General features: G+C 38.0%; 1 protein-coding gene across 10 annotated transcripts in view; it reads left to right on the plus strand.

Annotated features, from left to right (window-relative positions):
- The window catches only part of FAM126B (family with sequence similarity 126 member B), a 78,302-nt gene that overhangs the window by 35,204 nt on the left and 23,697 nt on the right, over positions 1 to 19,401 (plus strand). For 9 of the 10 annotated variants that reach the window (XM_035007408.1, XM_035007407.1, XM_035007402.1 and 6 more), the window contains 4 exons: positions 1,529 to 1,708; positions 6,099 to 6,179; positions 7,717 to 7,832; positions 18,778 to 18,873. In XM_035007408.1, the coding sequence (XP_034863299.1) occupies positions 1,529 to 1,708; positions 6,099 to 6,179; positions 7,717 to 7,832; positions 18,778 to 18,873 (473 nt within the window). The remainder of the gene's footprint in view (positions 1 to 1,528; positions 1,709 to 6,098; positions 6,180 to 7,716; positions 7,833 to 18,777; positions 18,874 to 19,401) is intronic. The other variant, XM_035007409.1, reaches the window with a different exon arrangement.

Below are 19,401 nucleotides of genomic sequence, written 5' to 3' on the forward strand. Positions count from 1 at the left end.
AAAATTAAAAAAAAAAGCTAAAAAAAAAAAACTATGGGAAGCACTGTGAATTGTGTAAGACTCTTGAATCACAGTGTACCTCTAAAACAAATAATACATTATATGTTAAAAGAAGATAGTAGGAAGGGAAAAATGAAGGGGGGGAAATTGGAGGGGGAGATGAACCATGAGAGACTATGGACTCTGAGAAACAAACTGAGGGTTCTAGAGGGGAGGGGGGTGGGGGGATGGGTTAGCCTGGTGATGGGTGTTAAAGAGGGCACATATTGAATGGAGCACTGGGTGTTATACGCAAACAGTGAATCATGGAACACTACATCAAAAACTAATGATGTAATGTATGGTGATTGATATAACATAATAAAATAAAAAAAATACTATGGTAGTGATTTCAAATAAAGGGCTTAGTGTGTGTAAATTTTTTTTAGTTTTCCTTAAGAGCTAAGCTTAACTCATCTAAATATATTAACCATATGATTAACATTGGATTTGTTGACTTTTAATTTACAGTTGTGAAAGTAGTGACTTATTCTAGAGCGTTAGATTATTACAGACATATATAACTACATTCAAGCAGATTTCCAAATGTATATGCATTATTTAATCATTCAGAATAGAGGTAAGCATATAAATAATGAACGATTCATTTTTTTTAAAGTTAGTATTAAAAATTTTTTTTTTAAGTTAGTATTAAATTTTAACATGATTTTATAGTTTCCTGGTAGTGTTTTATTTGCATTTTAAAATCATACCCAGTTTTGTGTAGACTAGTTATTTCAACAAAACCATTCTAGTTTGGTAGTACATGATTAGAAAAAGGGAGAGGTTTATTTAAACTACTCATTTTCTTTAGTTTTCAAGGTGATGAAGATCCTCGTAAGTCATACTGTGGGATATCATATGAAAAATTAAACACTGAAAAAGCTGTTTCTGTATACTTGCCTCCTTTTCAAAAATCTTTCAAATAAATGTAATTAGAATTTAAATCAGTCTTAAAACATAAAAGTGATCCATTTGTTTTACTTGTATGTATTTAAAATATTAGCTAGCATTTTGGATGTCTAAATATTATGTGTTGCAAAATCCCTTTCTTGATTTATTTAAATCATAGTCTAAGTTGAGATTTAAAGGTTATTTCCAACAAGAGCATTTGAAGTTATTTTCTTCCAATATGGAATATCCTCCAAATGGAGGATAGTAAGGGCTAGTAATAATAGAAAAGGAAACATACTAAATACAAATGTAGTACATTGGTTAAAGAATTAATTATCTAATAAATTTAATGATACAGTATATTGAAAAATATGTTGATATCATACAGACACAAAATTCTTATAGTTAGTAGATTGGTCAGTTTAATATGTAGTCTGCACATAGAGATTAAGGTTTGGGTCACATTGATTAAAAAATGCAAAAATTAATATTGAGAATTTATTTTTATAATATTATACCAGTATATATGCATTAAAAAAAACACAGTGACAGCCAAAAGAATGGAAATAGCTAATGCACTTTATTTTCCTTTTAGCTTCTGGAGCCTGTCTGCCACCAGCTGTTTGAGCTCTATCGTAGCTCTGAAGTTCGACTTAAGAGGTTCACACTGCAGTTCTTGCCAGAATTGATGTGGGTTTATTTACGGCTTACAGTTAGCCGAGACAGACAGAGTAATGGTTGCATTGAAGCACTTCTGTTAGGAATTTACAATTTGGTAAGTTGAAAATGATAGTTTGGGAAATTTTAAGTATCTTTTATTTAAAGTCTTCTGAGGTAATACTTAATACTTAGGGGCACCTGGGTAGCTCATTCTGTTGAGCATCTGACTCTTGATTTGGACTCAGATCATGATCTCTGGGTCATGACATCAAGCCACACGTCGGTAGGATTCTCTCCCTCTCCCTTTGCCCCTCACTCCCCCACTCAAATACATGCACTCTCTGTCTCTCTAAAAACAACAACAACAACAACAAAAGAATACCTATTAAAAAAAAAATTGAAAGGTCTACCAAATAATTTATTTAAATTAATATAATTGAGTATAGAGAGGCTTAATAAGTAATTGCTGATAATGGCATTTTATAAAGTAGGTGAAACTATTATAATTGATAGTATTGTTAATATTTTGTGACTTATCCTTAAGTTACTTTATTTGACCAATGTTTATGAATGTGCTGCATTTAAAATTTTTGAAATTATTTTTAATAATCATTTGATAATTTGTTTTTGATACTGTACTGTTTGAAACTCTTTTTCTAAGAGATTCTTAAGTAACTTAAACATTATTCTGGGTTTTTTCCCCACAGTGTCCAATTAGAACATTGGTATTGAAATTCCTGCTCTTTGAATTCTTATGTTCTCTGTATTCAGTACTCATGGTAAACAAGCACTCCACATAATAAAATTAAGTTTAATAGTTGAGAGGTAATAAAGTACCTCACAAAACATTGAGTCTCAGTATAAATAGATATTCTTCTGTACCACTGCTCAGTCCTCCAAGTATTATCCCTTAAAAAGTCATTAGAAAACATTTCTATCATTGGAACATATATCTGAAGGAAGCAGTATGGCCTTTGGAATCACTTGTATTTTGTTTAAAACCAGGCCTTGGGGGGCGCCTGGGTGGCTCAGTCGTTAAGCATCTGCCTTCGGCTCAGGTCATGATCCCAGGGTCCTGGGATTGAGCCCCACATCGGGCTCCCCGCTCGGTGGGAAGCCTGCTTCTCCCTCTCCCACTCCCCCTGCTTGTGTTCCTTCTCTCGCGATGTCTCTCTCTGTCAAATAAATAAAATCTTAAAAAAAAAAAACAAAAAACCCAGGCCTTGGCATTTATTGGCTGCTTTAAATTTGGGCACACTACTTAATATATCGACTTCAGTTGCCTCATCTGTAAAAGAGAAATAAAACATTGTTAGTAGAATTAAAAACAATTAGGAGAATCTGCATGTTGCCTGAGGTGTTTAATAAATGTCTTTAACAGTAGTAGGAGTATCAAAATTAAGGGTGAGGTTTTTTTTACATGAAAACTGGTCTAGGTATAAAATTGTGTTGCTAACTTGCCTGATTGTTTTTTCTTTTAAAGCAGGAAATTTAGGTGTGCCTGGGTGGCTCGGTTGTTAAGCGTCTGCCTTCAACTTGGGTCATGATCCCGAGGTCCTGAGGTCCAGCCCTGTCGGGCTCCCTGCTCAGTGGGAGGCCTGCTTCTCCCTCTCCCACTCCCCCTGCTTGTGTTCCGTGTGTGTGTGTGTGTGTGTGTGTGTTTTTGTGTGTCTGTCAAATAAATAAAATCTTTAAAATAAATAAAACAGGAAATTTGTTTCATATATTACTCTCTCCTCTAGTATTTAGCACAGGCACTTAATAGATGTTGATTTAATAATTGAATTTAGTGTTTTAGATTAAGTTGAAAATTAAGCTATCTTTTAATTTGTTTAATAAAATTCAGTAGTGGGACAAATGAAGCAAAATACTTTTTTTTTTTTTTTTAAAGATTTTATTTATTTATTTGAGAGAGAGAATGAGAGAGAGCACACGAGAGGGGGGAGGGTCAGGGAGAAGCAGGCTCCCTGCTGAGCAGGGAGCCCGATATGGGACTCAATCCCGGGACTCCAGGATCATGACCTGAGCCGAAGGCAGTCGCCCAACCAACTGAGCCACCCAGGCGCCCGAAGCAAAATACTTTTATAGCAGAATACTGACAAGTTCTTGACAGTGCTTGTTGGTGCTATGGTTTAATTACCTTTTAGCATCTCAGAAATAGTTACTATAATGTAAGTGCTCAATTATATGTCAGAAATGTAACCTCAGACTTCTTTCTTCTAATTCCCTTTCTGTGTTCTCTCTTCTCTGTGGCTCTCAATTTTTCTTACTGCACTGGGTTTCTTTCATGTATTTATTTCTCTCCCCCCGCCCCCCTCTCCAGAACTTCTCACTTGCTTCACATAGCCCCAGGGGAAGTTTTATATTGCCCTCAGCTTAAACAAATTTCAGAACGTCCTTCTTCAGGGATACACACAAATATAAATAAAAGTTATTTGGTTTAATTTAAAGTTTAGGAATAAAAATTAAAGTTTTATTGCCTATAACTTAAATTAGGTTCATTCATCTTACTGTAGACTTTCTCTGACAAATAATGGCCCAAATGTGGTAGTATCTAGTTTAAATATAAAGTAGTAAAATGACCTCCATAAGGAATTTTTAAACCCATTTTCCTGCCAAAATTAGGGGTACGGCCATTGTTCACATATAATTGGTACTGTCCTGTGACCTATTAAACTCAGAAATGAGCCCTACAGGGAAGTTCTTTTGGGTTTGTGTTTTGTTGACAATAGTTGTTTTTATTGTTGTTTCTTCCTTTTGTACTGTATAACTACTCAGTCTCTCTCTGACCTTCTTGCTAGGTCTACTGAGGGGGGGCAGCCTTCTCTGTCTGGGTTTTATGCTAGTTATGTATACTAATATGAGTTGTAAAGGAAGCAGACTAAAATGAGGCAGTGGAGAAAAGGAGTGATTCCAGAGGAGCATTTCATCCCTCTATTTGCTAGTGTCTATAGGCAGATTTTTATTGATACCTATGGAACACTGGAAGTGCCAGAGACTGTAGAAATGAAGGACACCATTGTCCTTTTCATTGAACAATAAAATGCCTTTTTTTTTTTTTATTAGAGAGAGAGAGAAGGGAGAGCAGCAGGCAGAGGGAGAAGCAGGCTCCCCACTGATCAAGGAGCCTGATGCTGGACTTGATCCCAGGACCCTGGGATTGTGACTTGAGCCAAAGGCAGACACTTAACTGACTAAGCCACCCAGGCGTCCCAGATAAAGTGCTTTTAAAAGAAAACACAAGAATTTTCTTGCAGTTCAGTAGAAATTACCTAAATATGAACTTAATCACATGGACTAATATTCATTATGTTAACGTGTAACTTAATTCAGGTCATTAGTCTTTTGCTAAATAATTGTGACAGTTTCTTTTAGTCAAGATTCATTCTGTGTTAAAATGTTGTGTTTTTCTTATTTAATTAAATAAGTGTATTTCTTGGCAAAAACATACCTGTTTTGACTCAGATCTAATCAGTTGTAATCTCCCTGTCCTGTCTGTATATTTAACATGAAAATTGATTTGTGTGCCTGCTTCGTGTCTTTGCTGTCACATTGCATTTGATTTAGCTATAGTATTGTGTTCCATATCTCTCAAAGGGTAACTCAACTACTGAACTGTGTAAATTTGGTTGGAAAAGATACACTAGGGTAGTAATACTCTTTTTTTTTTTTTTAAGATTTTATTTACTTGTCAGAGAGACAGAGCACGAACAGGGGGAGTGGGAGAGGGAGAAGCAGGCTCCCCGCTGGGCAGGGAGCCCGATACGGGGCTCGATCCCAGGACCCTGGGATCATGAGCTGAGCTGAAGGCAGACGCTTAACCGACTGAGCCACCCAGGGACCCCAAGTCTGAGTATTTTTATACTAGGTTTGATGAAGAGTGGAAAGTTGTTGGAAAATATGATAGGACTTAAAGGGAATGAGCTAAGGGTAAAATTGGGAGAAACTTAATAAGGCCTGTTTGTTTGGATTCCTCTTAAAGTTTCTCAGTCTTCAGAGAAAAGAATGCATCTTTCTTTTGGGGGGGCACCTCTCAAATGAGGGTCTTTTTTTTTAAGATTTTATTTATTTATTTGAGAGAGGGCGGGGCGAGGGGCAATGGGAGAGGGAGCCAAAGGCAAATGCTTAACCAACTGAGCCACACAGGCATCCCTATTCTTTATATATTACTATTTCTAAAAATTTTCCTCAGTTGCCAGTGATATATTTGGTAAATTAAGAAATTATTTCTTGGGCGCCTGGGTGGTTCAGTTGGTTAAGCGACTGCCTTCGGCTCAGGTCATGATCCTGGAGTCCCGGGATCGAGTCCCGCATTGGGCTCCCTGCTCGGCGGGGAGTCTGCTTCTCCCTCTGACCCTCCTCCCTCTGACCCTCCTCCCTCTCATGCTCTCTGTCTCTCATTCTCTCTCTCTCAAATAAATAAATAAAATCTTTAAAAAAAAAATTATTTCTTACAGTATAGTCCTGTGATTATTTATCTTTGTATATTATTTTTTTAACTGTAGGAAATTGCTGATAAAGATGGAAACAATAAAGTTCTATCTTTTACTATCCCTTCCTTATCCAAGCCCTCAATATACCATGAGGTAAGTAAGATTAGAAAGGTAGAATTATTTAAAATTATATTGAGTAAGAGATGAAAGTTAATTTCTTATCCGAGATAAATGTTCCTAACACATCTTTATTGATTTGCTTCTTAAAAGTAGGTGCTTGTAACTAGTGATGTAAAGCTAAGCTCTTATCAAGAGAGGCAGAAAGTAATTAATGGAAAATTTTCCTCTAGTTCTTGTTTCTTTCTTTCTTATTCCTCCACCACTATCATTTTCACTTTTTTTATTAGTCTTTTATGAATTCATAAAAATATTCTTTCATTTTTTTAAAGTATCCCATGATTAGAAATTTGTGTTAGATTAATTTTTTATTATTTTTTAGGAAAATGTCTACTTAGAAGGATTCTAACACTAAGATTATTTCTATTTAAAGGAGTCTGTAATTGATGCATTGTAGCTATTCGTTAATATTATGCTTCTGAGTTTTGCTTGTATTTATTTGGTTGAAGAATGTGAGAACACAGATGTTTATATTTAAGGATGTATGTTACAAATCAAGCTTCTGGTCTGTAGTGACCTTTAGTGTATAAAGTATAAGGAAAGCCTTTAAAGAAACTTGCCAGTAGGCCAAAAATTATTTTCCATTTTCTTATCAACAGACAGTATCCAGTTGTTTCATAGCTCCATGCAGCTATTTATTTTCTTAATTAATTCCCCTGGGACTTCATTTTATACTGGAAATCGAATACCTGCAATAGAATGGGCTCGTTTTAGCATAGAATATTTCTGAGTAATAGATTTTAATTAAGTTCTGTGTATCATGTTATGTAATAAAATGGAGGCTAATGGAGCACTTATGAATGGATGCTTCTAACTTCAGAAACATGAAATTAATTATGTCACTATTAAACATTTGATCATAATCTTCATTGTTGTTTGTGTTACATAACTCTCTGTACCTTTCTTTTTTCTTTTAAGTTTTTATTTTAATTCCAGTTAGTTAACATACAGTGTTATTAGTTTGAGATATACAATATAGTGACTCAGCAATTCCATACTCCATCCCGTGCTCATCATGACAAGTGTACTCCTTAATCCCCATCACCCATTTAACCCATGCACCTTTCTTTTTCATTATAAAATGGGGTTTATGAGAGTATCCACCTACCTGAAGTTAGACAAACTGCAAAATTTAAATGCACAGTCTCAAAACTGCTGTGTGCTCTGGGGTACAAACAGATTAAAATTGATGTATTTGAAAAAAATAAAAAATAATGAAAGTGGTGTATTTGTAACCTTTAGTCTTTCCAGCAACTTTTCTTATTTTGTGTCCTAAATATAGATTCATTCTATAATCTTTCAAAAAATAAAGCAGTATATTTTTAGTTTTATATATTAAATACAATTTCCAAAAAGAGGTATGGAATGTATGTAATCGAAAAATGCAAAGGGTTTTGAATGAGAAGAAATGGCCTTAATGTTAAAACAAAATTAAATATCCTTACATGATACAGATTTTTACTTCATTTTAGAGGTACTGTGTCTCTAAAAGATACTTCATCTTTTTTTGTAGCCCTCAACAATTGGATCCATGGCTTTGACAGAAGGGGCATTGTGTCAGCATGATCTCATCAGGGTTGTTTATAGTGATCTTCATCCTCAAAGGGAAACATTCACTGCACAAAACCGGTAATGGTCAAAACTGTAGATAGTAATAATTATTAATTTGTGCTTAATAGTTAACTATAATTACTTTGGTTCAAGTTTGATGAGAGAAGAGGCAAAAGGTTTAAGATCTCATACTAGTGAAATACATTATAATGGTTAAATACCTATCCATCCAATGCATGGTACTGTGAATGGTCATCTTGTATAAAGTAATGTAAAAACTAAAAGTGTGGGCATAAAGTCATCCAAGCTAAGGTTTGTGTTCTAGCACTACAACTTAGAAGCTTGCCCTCTCAGGCAGTTTATCTACTCTCTTCACTTTGCTTTCTTTATTGCAGAATGGGTTAATGAGAGTACTTACCTTCCTGAAGTTAAACTACAAAGTTTGAATGCATGGTCCCCAGGACTGCCCTCACTTCTGACACCAACTGCAAGTTTGGAGGGTTCCTATAACCACTCTTAGGTTTGATAACTCACTAGAAGGACTCAGAACTCCTCATTCATTTCAGAATGAAAGCTGTTATATTCAGAGTTAAGGTTTATTACAAGGAAGGTTTAATACAGATTAAAGTCAGCCAAAGGGAGAGATGCATAGGATAGAATCTGGAGGGTTCCAAATGCAAAGCTTCTGTTGTCCTCACCCATGGAGTCAGGATGCATTACCCTCCGAGCATTAATGTGTGACAGTATGCATAGAGTCAGGTTCAGTGTCCAGATTTTTCACTGGGCTCCATTTTTATAAGTGTGACTGGTTAGATTGGTTGCTCACAAGGTTGATCTCAGCCTCCCAGTTGGTTGAGGCTGTGTGACCCAAAGCCCCACCCTAAATCACATGGTATGTGGTTGTTTGTTTGTTCTTTCTTTCTTTCAAAGATTTGTTTATTTTAGAGCGAGTGAGAGAGCACTAGCAGGGGGAGGGGCAGAAGGAGAGAGAGAGAATCCTCAAGCAGACTCTTCTGCTGAGCACTGGGCTCAATTCCAGGACCCTGAGATCATGACCTGAGCCCAAATCAAGAGCTGGCCACTCAGCCACTCAACTGACTGAGTCACCCAGGCACCCCATGGTGGCTGTTTCTAGTGTGGCTAGCCCCCATCCTAAACAAAGACACTTCTGTCAGGTATAACATAAGTTACTTCCTCGCAGGGGGGCAAAGGCCAGACTTCTTTGGGCAAGGCCAAATTCTTTACTACACAGACCATGCCCTGGCCTTTGGCCTAGGCTCTTTTATTTTTTAATTTTTTTTAAGATTTTATTTATTTGACAGAGACACAGCGAGAGAGGGAACACAAACAGGGGGAGCGGGAGAGGGAGAAGCAGGCTTCCCGCTGAGCAGGGAGCCCGATGTAGGGCTTGATCCCAGGACCCTGGGATCACGACCTGAGCCGAAGGCAGACGCTTAAAGATTGAGCCACCCAGGCGCCCCAGGCCTAGGCTCTTTTAAACAAAAATAATCATGTTTACCTGGGCATCTACTTTTAGTATAGCATTTATATGACAGACACAGACATAAATATGATCATTATGAATATGCCCAACATTTGAAGAGCCATTGTAAGTTAGGAATAGATTTGAAGAAACAATTAATTTGTTCTACAAGCCACTATATACATTTTCGTATTTTTGTACCATTTTTTGTTGTTTTCCACCCCACCCTACCCCCATCATCTACTACTGTTTGTTCTTTACGATAAACTTGAGCAGAAATACTGATCATAGAAATTAACTGATGGTTAGCTAGGTCCAGTTTTTCCCTCAAGCTGGTCATTTTCTTAGCATTCATCCTAAGGAGACTTTAACGCAATTTACCAGTACATCAATATGAGTATTATAACCTTAATAACAACCATGCCAGTGTTATAGCAAAACACAGAATGCCAGTAGGTGTGACCTGCAAAATAAGTCAAAGATACTGGCATATTACTAGAGTCTTACTCAGTCATTAACTATTATTGCAGTTCATTATCATCTCATATTACCAGAATGTCTCCTAGAACAATGTCACTCAGGTTTGCAGGCTTCTTTCTGACTTCATCAGGTTTAAAAGCAGGAGTGGTCTCACCAACAAATGGTTTCACCCTTTTAAGAATCTGATGTAGGGGTGCCCGGGTAGCTCAGTCGGTTAAGCATCTGCCTTCGGCTCAGGTCATAGTCTTGGAGTCCTGGGATCAAGCCCCGCATTAGGCTCCCTGCTCAGCAGGGAGTCTGCTTCTCCCTCCCCCTGCTCTGTGGTTTTGTTTCCTCTCTCTCTCCCTCTCAAATAAATAAAAAAACTTAAAAAAAAATTTTGTATTTATTTATTTAAGAGATAGAGAGTATGAACAGGGTGGTGGGCAGAGGGACAAGCAGACTCCCCGCTGAGCAGGGAGCCTGATGCGGGGCTTGATCCCATGACTCCAAGATCACGACCTGAGCCGAAGGCAGATGCTTAACTGACTGAGCCATCTAGGCGCCCCAAGAACTAGTGAGCTCTGGACCACTAGGTGATACATCTGCATTCAGTATCAACCCCAGTTTGGCCAGATGGGATGAAGGTACCACTCATCCCATCAGCTCTTGGGAATTAAAGATATAGTTACAATTTCTTGTTTAGAAATCCTCTGCTTCTGGCACCTGCAGTTACAGCCCTGGTCCTAGACCAGTGCTTTATTATTATTATTTTTTTAAATTATTTATTTGAGAGAGAGAGAGCACAAGTGGGGGGGGATGGAGTAGCAGGCAGAGGGAGAAGCAGGCTCCCCGCTGAGCAGGGAGTCGATGCGGGGCTCGATCCCAGGACCCTGAAATCATGACCCAAGCTGAAGGCAGCTGCTTAACTGACTGAGCCACCAGGCGCCCCAAGACCAGTGCTTTAGATAGGAAAAGAAAAGTTGAATTGTGGGGAAGAAAGAAGAAGTATAGTTATACCATTATGTTAGAAAGAATTGCGTAGTCTTACCAACATTGTCTATCCACCTCTTCCCACATCCCCAGAAAAGCAGAGAAATCTGTCTAGTGGTGACTGTCCTGTGTAAACCTGCCCTTCGTGCTTCATTCCCACCCCCTTTTCCCTGTCCCATTTTAGATGAGAGATGTTTCAGTTGCTTGTTCCACGTATCTGTCAAACCATTATGCTTAGGATATGTCTTTATACATTGTTAGGCCTTATGGGCTGTAAAGTGTGTTCCTTGCTCTGAAAAACATGTGACTCAGCAGTCCAAATTGGTGCAATATCTTCTGGTCCTTTTATAGTACTCTGAACATTTGACCTACCATCAGATAAGCAAAGTTGAGTGCAGAGTGTCTGTTCCTGTCAGGACCCTTTTGTCTACTGGCATCAGTCCAGCTGTCAGCTGTATAGGGCCTTACCCCAGGGTAATCTGCGCCATAGCCATCTGCAATCTTTGTCTCTCTTGTTGGCAAACAACAGTTCTAACCAGCAGTTTTTACCTCAGGGTGTAAAAAGAATATGTCTAAATTCAGCCCATCTCTGCATCGCTGCAGTACCGCCATGTCCACTCATTTCATGGACACAGATGGTCACTTCAAGCACACTGGGATGTCTACTCATTGATACCGGTTGCCTTCTGATTCCCCTGATAGGTATAGGCATAATCATACTTTAATGCACTCCTCAAATTCCCATGGTGATTTCCATAGGGTTATTCCCCTTGCAGGCATCCCTTTAATAGGCCAGTTTTCCCTTGCCCTCCTGCAGGACCATATGTGGAGGCCCTTGGCCACTACCTATGAGCTGGTAAAAACTCATTGTGGTTAACAGAATATAGTTAAGTCCACCTACCAACCTGATTTGTTTTTAACCTTCTTCAATCGGAGTGGCAGCCTTCCAAACAAGATAAGTCCATTCATTTTAGAACTGCCATCCATAAATCAGACAGTTCTTTGTTGGTCCATGAGTGACTATCACTCTGTGTCTAGGTGATAGTAGAATCTAGCAGCTTGTCGGGTAGTGCCAGAGTTCACCCTAGGGAAAAAAGAGGCTCCCTGTTGATGAGTATTCTGAGCACCTCTTTGCATTCCCTGGTAGCACTTTTCTGCACATACCATTTCCATTTTATTATGGAATTCTTCTGGCACTGCCTATGTTTTTCTTATATCACCGAAGATGTTATGGGTATTTCAAATTTCAGGATTATTTTATGTTTCTGTGTTACCAGCCCCCACCTGAAACAAAGCTGTCAGGTATGATATGGGTTACTTCCCAGAAGCTGAGGGCAGCTGAGGGCAAAGGCCAGACCGAGATCTCTTTGGGCAAGGCCAAATTCCTTACCACATATTAACATACATGGTTGTTGTGAGGAATAAATGAGGCGACATCTGAAACATGCTTAGCACAATGCCTGGTATATAGTAAATGTTAGTGATACTATTATTATTACATAATGTTTGTAGTAAAATAATACTCTTATCTTGTTGGTTATAATATTAGATTGGTTATAATATTAGAGTTATGGAAGGAATATAGAATCAAGCAAATTTCCATGGTCATTGACCTTTGATCGTGCTTTAGTCTGGAATTCTGGTTCTTTTTATGGGTCTTTCCAGTATTACACATGTGATAGAAAATGCATTGGCTTTCCTTGCATTCTAACACATTGTTTTGGAATTCAGCTTTAGTGATTATCCTCTGTTAGCCAACAGGGTGCTATATAACACTCAGAGAAGGCCTTATCCCAACTTAAAGTAACAGTTTAATTTTTTTTTCTATATAGTTACATTGGTTTACTTAAATCATTTCACAATATAAAATTCACATTATAAGAGGGGCACTTGGGTGACCCAGTCAGTTAAGCATCTGCCTTCGGCTCAGGTTGTGATCTCAGGGTCCTGGGATCGAGCCCCATGTAGAGCTCCCTGCTCAGTGGGGTGTCTGCTTCTTCCTCTGCCTACCGCTCCCTCTGTTTGTGCTCTCTCTCTCTCCCCTCTGCCCCTCCCCTCTCCAGTCCCCCCCTACCCTGCTTGTGCTGTCTCTCAAATCAATAAATCTTTAAAAAAAAAAAAAGTGGTTCATGGGAGTGCCTGGGTGGCTCAGTTGGTTGGGCATCTGAATCTTGATTTTGGCACAGGTCATGATCTCAGGGTCCTGGGACTGAGCCCTGCATTGGGCTCCGCGCTCAGCAGGGAGTCTGCTTGAGGATTCTCTTTCTTCCTTTCCCTCTGCTCCACCCCCCCCCCCCCCCCCCTCACATGCGCTCTCTCTCTCAAATAAATACTTAAAAAAAAAAGAGTGGCTCATACTACAGTCTGCAGACCACATAAAAATTATCTGGTTACCTGGTTCTCTTTTTGTTTTCTAATTTTAATTTTTAAATGTAGAACATTATATACTTGTGGTAAATTTTAAATAGAACAGAATATAAATAGATGAAAAGAGATGGGAGTACAAAGAGAAAAGTATGTGTCCTCTTCCCTCTAACCACCGTTTCCACTCTCAGTAGTTAAACTGTTAGCCATTTTGTTGTGTGTCTTTTCAGAAAATTTTAATGCATGCAAAAACATATATTCGATCTTAAACATATGCAGGCCCATGCACACTGGATTCTGTAACTTTTTCCCTTTTAAGAATAAATCTTAGACTTACTTCTCTAACAGCATATAGAGGTCTCCACATTCTTTTTAAATGACTACTTAGTATTTCATTCTATGTATGTACCATCAGTTTTTAGCCAGTCTTAAAGATCTTTAGATCCTTAGCCAGTCTTTAGATCAACTAAAATTTAGATTGTTTCACTTTTTTGCTAATATAAACAATATTGCAAGGAACTCAGTTTGTTTTACTTTTTTTGTATATATATTTGCATGAGAGCACCAAAGTTAATCCATAAGATAAATTCCTAGCAATGAAATTGCTATGCTAAAGAGTATCTCCTTTTTCACTTTGAGTATGTATTTCCAAATTACCCTCCCCTGAACATCTGCACGAACTGAATCTCCTACCAGTAGTTTGAGAAGGCCTATTTCCTTATACTAATCCCCAATATTGGGTATTTTCAAATTTTTGAATCTTTGTCAATCTGATCATTAAAAATTGATGTTACATTGTTTTACTTGACATTTCCTTAATTACGACTAGGCACGAACACTTTTAGTACATTAATTCACTAGTTATTTTTCCTGACCTGTGAAATGTATATTCATGTCCTGTATCCATTTTTCATATTGAACTGTATATTTTTTCCTAGTGATTTCCAAGAGTTTTTATTTGTTTTTTTAAGATTTTATTTATTTGACAGAGAGAGATAGCGAGAGCAGGAACACAAGCAGGGGGCATGGGAGAGGGAGAAGCAGGCTTCCTGCTGAGTTTTTAAAATATTAAGAAAACTGCACTGTGTTTTACACCTTGCACATTTTCAGTTAATTATTGACTTAAAATTTTTATTATTTTTTAAAAGATTTTATTTATTTTTGCGAGAGTGAGAGAACGTGTGTGCTCACGAGCAGGGGGGAGGGGCAGAGGGAGAAGCAGGCTCCCTGCTGAACATGTAGCCCAATGCGGGACTCAATCCCAGGATCCTGGGATCATGACCTGAGCCAAAGGCAGATGCTTAACTGACAGCCACCCAGGTGCCCCTAAAATTACTTTTAATTGAGGTATAATTCGTATACCATAAAATACACCCCATAACTTATAGTGTACAATTCAGTGATTTCTAGTATATTTATAAGGTTGTGCACTACCACTATTTAATTCCAGGACATTTTTATCACACCACAAAGAAACTCCCCTTTCCTTCTTTCTAGCCCCAGGCCACCATGTATCTCACTTTTCTATCTGTGGAATTCTGTCTGTTCTAGACTTTTCATGTAAATGGAATTATACAATATGTGGCCTTCTGTGTCTGACTTCTTAGCACATTTTCAGGATTCATTTATGTGGTAATGTGTAACAGTACTTCTTTTGTATGACTGAATAATATTCCAGTATAGTTAGGTCATACGAGAATTCAATGCTTAACTTTCTGAGGAACTATCATAATGTTTTCTAGAGTAAGTGTACCATTATACATTCCCACAAGAAGCATCCATCTTTTTGAGTATAGCCATCATACTGATTGTGAAATGTGGTATTTCACTGTGCTACTGTTTTGTTTTTGCACAGCAAAACATAGTTTTTGTCAACTATATCAGGAATACACTCACATATGCACATGCAGATATATATTTTCAAATTTAAACATGCATTCGTTCTATACAGTTTATTAAGAAAAACTGCAGTCTCCAGCTCTTCCCCTCCCCCCTCCCCTTTTTCCTTTCCCACATATAACAACTTGTAACCAGTGGTTCTCAACCAGGGCATTTCTACCTTCAGCAAACATTCGGCAATATCTGGAGATTTGTTTGATTGTCACAACTAGGTGTGGGAGGGAGGGCTGCTGTAGGCATCTCGTGTGTAGAAATCAGTGATGCTGCTCATCCTGCAATGCTGGGCCAAATCCCCACACTTACCTAGCCCCAAATGCCAGTGGTGCCAAGGTTTTAACTGACTCTCTTAATGTTTACTTCCACATCTTTGAGGAACTTGCTGCTTCTTAATTTTTCAGTCTTGGGCATTATCTAACAACTTATCCCATTGAAAGATAGAGATTTAGCGCATTTCTCTCATTCTCCTGTCCTCTCAATGTAGCTCTGTTGTAACTGTGGGAAACTCATTTTTCAGATTTGTTATTACTATGAATGACCACAGTTCATTTGAAGCTTCCTCCCTTTATATGACTGAGGTTTGTGATTAAATGATTACTTTTCCTTTCTTGCATACCTTTTGATTTACTTGGAGTTCATAATTGTCTTTTCCCCCTTTGTTTATTATTTGCTTTATAACTCAACTCCTGTAAATTCTCTATCAGTTGTCTAAATCTCCTTGTAAGTCTTCATTCATATCAGTTATCTCTCAATTTTATTTTCCTACAAAAGGGGTTCCTGGAGCCTTTTGACTTACTCCAGTCTGGACTGTATTGCCCTCTTTACCTGGTATACGCTTATTATCTTGGGATCTCCCTTCACTCTTATCCTGGGATTCCTTTTGTCTCTTTCCCGCGTGGGTCTGTTTCTTGTACCTGTATCCTCATTCTTTTTTACTAGTATTCTGAAATTTCACTGTGATATTTCTTGGTATAGGCTTATTTCCTCCATTGTGCTGAGCACTAGGTGGACTTTTTTGATTTAGAAACTAATGTCCTTTAGACTGGAAAATTTTCTTGAATTGTTTCGCTTAATTAGTTAAGCCTCTCCATTTTATCTGGTCTTTTATTATTTGTTTGTCTTTTATTATCTTTTACTATCTGTCTTCTGGTGGTTTTATTATTTAGATGTTGGAACTCTTGGAGTGGTCCTCTTTTCTCTCCATGTGCCATATCTTTTTCCTTTTGCTTTACTTTCTGTGATAGTTCCTCAGCTTCATCCACCAGTCTTTTTCTTGAGTTCTTAATTTCTGCCGTTATATTTTGTATATCTAGCTTTTCTGATTTTCTAAGTATTTTTTTAAAATAGATCCTGGTGGTTGTGTTTTTTTTTTCCCTAGAAACCACATCTCTTGTATTTTTGAGAATATTAATGATAATTTACTTTGTTTAAAGTTTTTTTTTAAGATTTTATTTATTTAGGGGCGTCTGAGTGGCTCAGTCGTTAGGCATCTGCCTTCGGCTCAGGTCATCGTCCCAGGGTCCTGGGATCAAGCCCCGCATCGGGCTCCCTGCTCAGCAGGAGGGAGGCCTGCTTCTCCCTCTCCCACTCCCCCTGCTTGTGTTCCCTCTCTCGCTGTGTCTCTCTCTGTCAAATAAATAAATAAAATCTTTTTAAAAAGGATTATTTCTTTTTCTCCCTGAGCAGGGAGCCCGATGAGGGGCTCGATCCCAGGACCCTGGGATCATGACCTGAGCCGAAGGCCGATGCTTAACGACTGAGCCACCCAGGCGCCCCTGTTTAAAGTTTTTTTTTTCTCTTTGTATATTGTGTTTCTTCCAAATTGTGCCCCCCCTTTTGTATTTCTTTATTTTGATCTCATTTTCACGTTAGTGGAGTTCCTCAGATGTCTGATAATCCTCCCCACCCCCTTATACTAAGGAAGACAAAGGAAAGGAAATAAAATACGAGTAGCTCTGACCTTGTGAGTAGGGCTAGTTGACTATGAACTTCACTGAGCCATTCAGTTGAAGAACTTCCCAAGTCTATACCTCTTAAGTCTTTCCTCTTAGGGTGATCAAAAACTCTTCTGGTCTCTCAACTAGTGGGGTGGCCTAGCATTCTGGTGGCCAAGAAGGGAAGGAGAGCTTCAGGTTTCAATATCCAGTAAGAAATACTTATTTTTCCTGTTTTCAGTATGGTATCTCTCCCTCCAACCCTCACTCCAAACCACAGTTGTGCTTGGTGGTTCTCAAATAGTATTTTCTTTTATCCTTAAAAAAAAAAAATCTCCAATAAACCTTACAGCATAGAGAAGGAGAAGAGATCTGAAGATATGACTGCTTCCAAGTCAGACTTTCAAGTCAGTTTTTAACTTTTTATTTTGAAATAATTTCAGACTTATAAAAAATGTTTCCAAAATAGTACAGAGAGTTTCCATATACTCCTTACCCACCTATGGGAAGCTTTTTAGAAGAAGAACTTCCCTGGATCATGCCCTCCTAGATTCTAATTGGGTCAGTCTGGGTTGAGGCACAGGAATATATCATTCCAGAATACCCTTAAATAGTGTGCATCCCAGGTTAAGGAACCACATTCCTTAGAGACTTATATAGCTTAAGCTAAGTATAGCTTAAGAAATCTTTACTCACGGGCGCCTGGGTGGCTCAGTCGGTTAAGCGTCTGCCTTCAACTCAGTTCATGATCTCAGGGTCCTGGGGTCAAGCCCCACATCAGGCTCCCTGCTCAGCGGGGAGTCTGCTTTTTCCTCTCGCCTCTGCCCCTTCCCACTGCTTGTGTGCACTCTCTCTCTCTCAAATAAATAAAATTCTAAGGAAAAAAATCCCTGGTTTAAAAAAGAAAGAAAAGAAATCCTTGCTCATTAAATAAAATCATTTATTCATTCAATAAAAATTTTTTGAGCAATTATAATGTATTAGACACTGTGCTGGACACTAGAGATAGAGATGATAAATTAAATGAGTAAAGTTGCTTATTATTAAATAGGTAAAACATCGGTAAAGACAAAGAATTATGATTTCCTGGGATAAATGCTGTATTAGAGCTACACAACAAAGGGAACTCTTTCCTTTAGCCAGGAGAATTAAGAACGGTTTTATGTCTAAGTTAAAAATTTGAGCCAACACTTGAAACCTAAGCAGGAATTTCCCAAGTGAAAAAGTATGTTCTAGTAAGAAAGGGCAGCCTCCATAAAAGCAAGGAGTTATGAAAAGTTATGATATACTCATGGAGTGGTAAGAAGATCGATGTAGTATGGTGTATATGGTAGGCAGTGGAGGGAAATAACGTTGGAGAGGTAGGTTGAGGATGGATTTTATTTATTTATTTTTTTAAGATTATTTATTTTTAGAGAGAGCACAGGGAAGAGAGGCAAGGGAGAGAGAACCTTAAGCAGATTCCCCACTGAACACAGAGCCTGATATGGGGCTCAAGCTCGGGACCCCAAGACAGTGACCCAAGCCAAAATCAGGAGTTGGACGCCCAGCCAAATGAACCATCCAGGCACCCCAAGGGTGGATTTTAAAGGCCTTTTATGCCATGATGAGTTTGGATTTTATCATGTAGTCAGTGGGAACAGTGGATTAATGTAATAAGGAGTCATTTGTTCAAGCACAATGGTTTATTTTTGATGAAGAAAATATAGATGGTAGCAAGGGATGTGACCTTTAATAAAGAAAATGAAAACAGGGAAATCATTGAGGAGGATATCACAGCAATCTGAGAAATCAGGAAAGTCACTATTCTTATTATAACTACCCAACAAAGAAATCATAGTCTCCAGTAGAAATAATTGTTTGTAACCCTTTTCCTTTGTTTTATTTTTTCTAGGTTTGAAGTCCTGAGTTTTCTCATGTTATGTTATAATTCTGCTATTGTGTATATGCCTGCTTCATCTTACCAGTCTCTTTGTCGGATGGGTTCCAGGTGAGAAGAATAATTATCATTAGCTTTCACATTCGTTTATTGGACAGATACTTACTGAGCACATATTCTCTGGTTAGGTGCTGTTCTAATTTGTTGCAGTAGAGCACTAAACAAAACTCAGGAAGCTTACATTCCTATAGGAATCCTTATCATCCCTCCTTTATCATGACTTTTGAAAATATTTCAGCATTAAAGAACTATTTTCTAGCTGAACATTAAGTTAAGCCAACATGTCGTAAGTTTAGGGTGGTTTAGTGATACACCTAATCACTGCCTGTATGCCAAGTTTTATAAATCACTTTGAGAGCTTTGAATAAATAGTCCTATATGTGGAAAAAGTCTAAAGGAATGTGAATTTTTTCATTTATAGATTTCACAAATAACTGTGCTTTGGATAAGATTAGCAATAGCTCCAGTTATCTGTAGGTCTCATTTGTATTTGTGTGTTCTAGCCTTTTTTTTTTTTTAAGATTTTATTTATTTATTTGACAGAGAAGGAGAAGAGAAAGAGCAGGAACACAATCAGGG

The sequence above is a fragment of the Mirounga leonina genome, unplaced genomic scaffold (genome assembly GCF_011800145.1).
Source record: "Mirounga leonina isolate KUSES-001 unplaced genomic scaffold, KU_Mleo_1.0 Mir_151, whole genome shotgun sequence".
NCBI lineage: Eukaryota > Metazoa > Chordata > Mammalia > Carnivora > Phocidae > Mirounga > Mirounga leonina.